Source organism: Carlito syrichta, unplaced genomic scaffold (genome assembly GCF_000164805.1).
Source record: "Carlito syrichta isolate Samal-C Ts95f unplaced genomic scaffold, Tarsius_syrichta-2.0.1 Scaffold315848, whole genome shotgun sequence".
Lineage (NCBI taxonomy): Eukaryota > Metazoa > Chordata > Mammalia > Primates > Tarsiidae > Carlito > Carlito syrichta.
The window spans coordinates 768,991-775,412 of NW_007259944.1; the positions used below are offsets into that span (position 1 = coordinate 768,991).

Genomic DNA, 6,422 nt, shown 5'->3' on the forward strand with positions numbered 1-6,422 from the left:
AGGTGACCAACCGCGGGGAAGCCCACCTTGAGCTGAATGCCTTCCGCAGGAAGCACGACTGCGCCCTGGTCATCTCTGGAGACTCCCTGGAGGTGGGCACGGGGACCCCCGAGGGCCGGGCCTCTTCCTGCTGCAGTGGGGCGCTGCAGGCCTCGGCAGCCATGGTGGACTCACCTCTTCTCCCTCCGCCCCAGGTCTGCCTCAAGTACTACGAGTATGAGTTCATGGAGCTGGCCTGCCAGTGTCCGGCTGTGGTCTGCTGCCGCTGTGCCCCCACCCAGAAGGCCCAGATCGTGCGACTGCTGCAGGAGCGCACGGGCAAGCTTACCTGTGCCGTAGGTAGGTGCCACAGGCCCAGCCTGCTGCTACTCGGGTTAACTTTTCGCAGGGACAGGTGGACCCCACTGCCATGTTCTTCAAATACCCAGGCCCCTCTGCCCTGGTCAGGATTCTTTTCTCCTACCAATTTCGGCTCCTTTTTTTTTTTTCTTTGAGGTGTCATCCAGGCTAGAGTACAGTGGCATGATCACGGCTTACTGCAGCCTCCCACTCCTGGGCTCAGGCGATCCTTCTGCCTCAGGCTCCCAAAGTGCTGGGATGACAGGCATGAGCCACCATACCCAGCCAACTTTGGCTCTTTTGGTTATTATTTTTAACATTGCCCTTCAAGAGAGTGTAGCTTGGTGTGTCCCAGGGCCTGTCCACCGTTCTAGTGACACAAGAACACGACGTTCCAGAGGGGTCAAGACCACACACTGTGGAGTTGGATCTGGGTTCAAACCTTTCCCCTGGGTTTTCCCAGCTGCCTCAATTTGCTCATTGGTAGGATGGGGACTGTGATAGTGGTTTCTGGAAATGGTGTTTACAGACAGCAGCCCCTGACCTTTTTTGGCCTCAGGGACTGGTGTCGTGGAAGACAGTTTTTCCACGGATGGGGGTGGGAATCTTCAGGCATTCGATTTTTCTAAGGATCACACACGCAATTCACAATAGGGTTCGCGCTTCTACGAGAATCTAATGCCGCCGCTGACCTGACTGAAGGTGGAGCTCAGGCTGTAATGCAAGTGGTGGGGAGAGGCCGTAAATCTGGATGAAGCTTCCCTGGCTCCCCCGCCCCTCGCCTCCTGCTGGGCGGCCCCGTCCTAACAGGCCGTGGACCAGGAGTCGGGGTCCAGAGGTTGGGGACCCCTGCTTACAGAGACCGAAAGGGGTCCCCTTTAACAAGTGCTTGCCACAGCAGGTCAGCGTTCAGTGAGAGGCATGTGAGTCACGACTGATGGTGGGGCCAGGGGTCCCCCAGACTCAGGAGAAGCAGGCGGTGGCTGTAAACACCCGTGTGGACATGGTCCCTCTCGTACGGCTCAGAGCCGGGACCCCTGGCGACTCCCAGGGTCTCTCTGATGTAAGCGACTCTGCCTGTAAAAGCGCATCCCGGGGGCGGGCGGGATGCTGCAGGGATTCCGCGGGGTAGGGCAGGCAGGGTGCGGGCCGAGCGCCCCGTGGGCGGCAGGCTCAGGTCGTGTTCAGGCGAGGACGCGAGGTGGGGTCGCTCTTCTCTCCGGTCTGTGCGGCCCGCAGGGGACGGAGGCAATGACGTCAGCATGATCCAGGAGTCGGACTGCGGCGTGGGCGTGGAAGGGAAGGTGAGCCTGCGTCCCCCGCTCTGTCCCCTCAGGGCGCGTCTTTCATGCTCCTGGAAGCTCCAGGTAGATAAGACTCATAAAACGTAAGAAACCAGAGATCACAGCGGCCTCGGTGCCACCCGAAGTCAGAGATCCATATTGCAAACAAACGCTGACTCAATGCTTGCCAAAACCTAGTTCTTTTAAAAAAGCGTTTTTCTACATTTTTTTTTTTTTGGAGTCACGATCTCACTCCGTCCCCCAGGCTGGAGTGCAGCGGCATGATCATGGCTCTCTGCAGCCTTAACCTCCTGGGCTCAGCCACTCCTTCCACCTCAGCCTCCCGAGGAGCTGGGACTACAGGCACGCCCTGCCACACCTGGTTCATTTTTTGACTTTTTGTAGAGACAAGGGCTTGCTCTGTTGCCCAGCCTGGTCTTGAACTCCCGAACCCAAGCAGTCCTCTTGCCTCAGCCTCCTGCAGTGCTGGCATCATAGGTGTAAGCCACTGCACCCAACCTTTGTTTTCTTTCTTCTTAGAGTACGTAAGCAGATTTTCCCATGGTAGTCAGCATCGTCAGGGAAAGTGTTTGTCATGCCATGTGCTGATCTCTTGGTCGTTCGGGAAGCGAGGGACTTGGTTCACCTCTCCCCCGAAGGCAGCAGCTACAATTTTTATATTCGTTTATTTTAGAGACAGGGTCTTACTCTGGCACCCAGGCTTGAGTGGCAGTGGTATGATCATAACTCACTGTCACCTCGAATTCCTGGGCTCAAGCAGTCCTCCTACTTGGAAAGAGCTACAATTTTTAAAAGTTTTTGTATTTTGAAGTAATTTTCATCCTTCCCTCCTTGTCAATCATTTGCTTGTTTCTTATCATTTACTCTGCCCTCTCTAATGTGTGGTCTCTAAATGACTACAGTGAGTCCCCCACATGCAAACTTTCAAAGATGCGAATGTGTGTTTGCATGTCCAGTCACGTGAGTTTGTTCGCGCGTCTGTGTACATTGTCATGTGTGTGCATCCTCTACAAGGAGTCGCACTGTTTTGTACTTGACTGTATAGTAGTTCAGTATCTTTATTTCAAGTCCAGGATGTCTGGATAAAAACAGCAAGGACGTAGCTGGTACTGTATAGCCAATTGTGTTAGTTGGGTACCTAGGCTAACTTTATTGGGCTTACAAACAAACTGAACTTAAGAACACCCTCTCGGAACAGAACCTGTTCATATGTAAGCGAGAAGATTGGTTCCCAAGTTGGTTAGAACTGTGTGTAAGTAAGAGTACCAAGATCCTGAGGAAGGACCAGAGTTGCTCTCTGATACATTTTGGTGCATATCTTCATGAACTTGGCTAACTCATGAGCTTTCTTTTTTTTCCCCACCCTTTCCGGTCCTCTGGTTCTCACCAGATGACAAATATTTGAAGTTGCTGAGTTAAATGATGGTTGGATGAGATGTTATGTTGAAAGCTGAATAGAGTCCCTGAATGTAGGTTTTCTTTTCTTTTCTTTTGAGTCAGAGTCTCACTCTGTTGCCCAGGCTGAAGTGCAGCAGCACGCTCACAGCTCACCACAACCTTGACCTGCTGGGCTCAGGTGATTGTTCCACCTCAGCCTCCCGAGGAGCTGGGGCTATAGGGGTGTGCCACCACACTCAGCTAATTTTTTGAGTTTTTGTAGAGACGAAGTCTTGCTATGTTGCCCAGGCTGGTCTCAAACTCCTGGGCTCAAGCGATCCTCCCGCCTTGGCCTCCCAAAGTGCTGGGATGACACACGGCTGATCACCTTTTAACATGAGAGAACCCCATTCTGTGGTTGCACTCTTGAGTTATTTCCTCTTCTACAGATGTGCAGGCTGTGTGTCACGAATAGTCTATCTGATATTGTCGGAAGATGAAGTTTTTCACCTCGTGTTTAACTCTTAAGGGAACTGAATGCTATAAAACCCCTACCTTGGATGAGTCTTTGCTGCTTGTGGGGTGGGCTGAACCCCAAAGGCTTAATACTAGATCTACTTGACCTCCAAATTAGAACTCTCTGATTCCGAATGCTTTATATTTAAACAAATTCCTCTTTCTAAATCAAATTTAGACTTGGACCACCAACTGCGTCTAGCTTGAAACCAAAGACTCTTTATATTGAAGTTCTTTCAAGGGCTCTTTACAATGTCATGCTTTTCCAATTAAAACAAGTGTTTGCCTTGACCTCTCGTGCTTCTGACGATGCTCCGTTTTGTTGGCTCTTAGGAAGGAAAACAGGCTTCGCTGGCCGCAGACTTCTCCATCACACAGTTCAAGCACCTCGGCCGGCTGCTCATGGTGCATGGCCGAAACAGCTACAAGCGCTCAGCTGCCCTCAGCCAGTTCGTGATTCACAGGAGCCTGTGTATCAGCACCATGCAGGTGAATGGGCGCCATTGCCTCTGCACAGGTCATGTGGCTACGCTGTGCAGGAGGGGGGACGGCACCTCTGCATAGGTGATGTGGCTATGCCTTGCAGGTGGGGGAACAGCCAGCATCTCTGCACAGGTGCACGTGGCTATACCATGCAGGTGGGGAAATGGCCGGCGCCTCTGCACAGGTGATGTGGCCATGCCATGCAGGTGAGCAGGCTCTGGAACCTCTGCACAGGTGCACGTGGCTACACTGTGTAGGTGAGGGGACAGCCGGCACCCCTGCACGGGTTCAGTTGCTTATGTGGTCATTGAGAAAAAGCCTGGAATTTAGACCCTGCCTTGGAGCTGTTCCAGTCAATAGGCCTTGGACAAGCCCCCATATCTCTTGGTGTCCTAGCCGCCTCCCGTTACGTGGCGCTGGCTGTTCCAGACATGTGGCATGGATGTGAGCACCGGCAGGGGTGCTGCCCAGAACGAGGCCCGGGGCAAGTGGAGCATGAATGGCAAGAGTTGTTGTAACTGGGGCTGAGTTGTTATTGGTTCTCCAGAGCAAAAGGCGCAGAATTAGACTATTCTGGCCCTGATTTTTCACATGCAGAGGCAAGGGCCCGTGAGAACAGCCTCAGAGGAAGAACAACTTCCTTTTCTTGAGCACTTCTAGGCCCTGTGCTGTGGGGTAAGCACACGCAATGTTTCATGCAGTCCTCACCTTAGCCTGATGGGTAAACAGAGGCTGAGGAAGGGTGGGATATTGATGCAGTGTCCCGCAGGGATTCAGTCTTCCCAGGCAGGTCGACCCCAGGGCCAGCTCTCATGAGCCAAGTCTTCTCCTTGATACCTGCAGTACGGAGGGACCGAGGCGGCCTCTGTTTGCAGGGAGTCCACGTGACTCCTGGCACGGAGGTTGCCTCTGCCGGACCACTCTATCTCCCAGCAGAGCCTGGCTGTGGATGGGCCTCGTCATGCTCGTTACCACCCTTGGGGCATCTTGCCCCATCTTGCTTTCCCACGAAAGGATTTCAGAATGTATCTTCCTGCCTGCCCTCCCACCAACTCCAAAATCTGTCACCAGCTGTCGCAATTAACCATGATCTAGGAAGGAGGCCAAAGGGAGGAAAGAAAACATTGTGGGTGTTGAAGAGCCATCGACTGTTTTTCCTCTTTGGACTGGGGTGAAAATGCTCCCAGCTAAGTGCTTGCAAGAACACAGGAGCTGTGATCCTGGGCCCATGTCTCTTTCTGACCTTGCTACTAAGTGTCAGTGAGACCTTGAGCAAGGCATTTCACGATTCTCAGCCTCAGTCTTCCCTCCTGTAAAGTGGGGACAGTGAGTCCTCCTTACTCTGGGACAGAGCCACTTTGAAAAACAGAGAGTTTTTAAGGCAGCAGAGCTAAGGCGTCTTTGCCGTTATGAATAGAAGCAAAATAGGCTAATATAGAAACATCAGGTGGTGTTTGAATCATACGTGAAAGGCAGTGTCTGCCATGCGAAACGTGTCAGGTGGTACTGCTTTCTGTGCATGAGAACTCACCCTTCACTGGCCTCAGCCAGACCTTTTGGGTGTGATTTTGTGTTACTTATTTGAGTCAGGATCTCACTGTGGCCCAGGCTGGAATGCAGGGGCATCATCACGACTCACCGCAGCCTCCACCTCCTGAGTTAAGGCGATCCTTCCACCTCAGCCTCCTCAGCAGGGACTACAGGCGTGCACCACTACATTCAGCTGATTTTTGTATTTTTTGTAGAGATGAGGTCTTGCTATATTGTCCAGGCTGGTCTGGAATTCCTGGGCTCAAGCAATCCTCTGCCCCAGCCTCCCAAAGTGCTGGGATTACAGGTGTGAGCTACCACACCTCGCTTTTATATCTTAATTATCTATTACATTTGTGAACAGATGAGCCTTTCATCAAAATAGTCTAAACCCAAATAGCCAGTGTGGTTCACAAGCCCACATTTGCCCTTTATTCGATGTTAACTCATCAGTTGAACTGGATCTCTGTGGCTATAATCACTGGAAGATTCCTCAGCCTGTCCCTGGGCACATCCACAAAAACTGACTAGTTGGGCCGACTTCTGCAATGACTGGATGACACCATGACCATCGGCACAGAAAACAAAGTCAAGGCTAAGGCATTGTTCCTTGTGCTGTAGAAAATGCCTGTGACCCCTGTCTACTGTGCTGAAAGTGGCTATCTGAAGGCAAGTCCTGGTTAGAATTGCACCTGGACATTGGTCCCTGATAGACATAGACACAACACTTTCATGATCAGCAAGGTCTTTTAAAGGAGGGGGCCTCGCGGATGTTTTTTGTGTGTTTGTTTATATAGGGATGGGGGTCATGCTATATTGCCCAGGCTTGTCTAAACTCCTGGCCTCAGGCGATCCTCTCGCCTTGGCCTCCTA

At 52.1% G+C, this 6,422-nt stretch overlaps 1 protein-coding gene across 1 annotated transcript in view; it reads left to right on the forward strand.

Moving 5' to 3' along the window:
* ATP9A (ATPase phospholipid transporting 9A (putative)) overlaps window positions 1–6,422 on the forward strand; it is a 120,763-nt gene that overhangs the window by 104,619 nt on the left and 9,722 nt on the right. Inside the window, exons 19-22 of the mRNA XM_008073454.1 lie at window positions 3–92; window positions 195–339; window positions 1,579–1,643; window positions 3,870–4,025. Of these exons, the coding sequence (XP_008071645.1) occupies window positions 3–92; window positions 195–339; window positions 1,579–1,643; window positions 3,870–4,025 (456 nt within the window). The remainder of the gene's footprint in view (window positions 1–2; window positions 93–194; window positions 340–1,578; window positions 1,644–3,869; window positions 4,026–6,422) is intronic.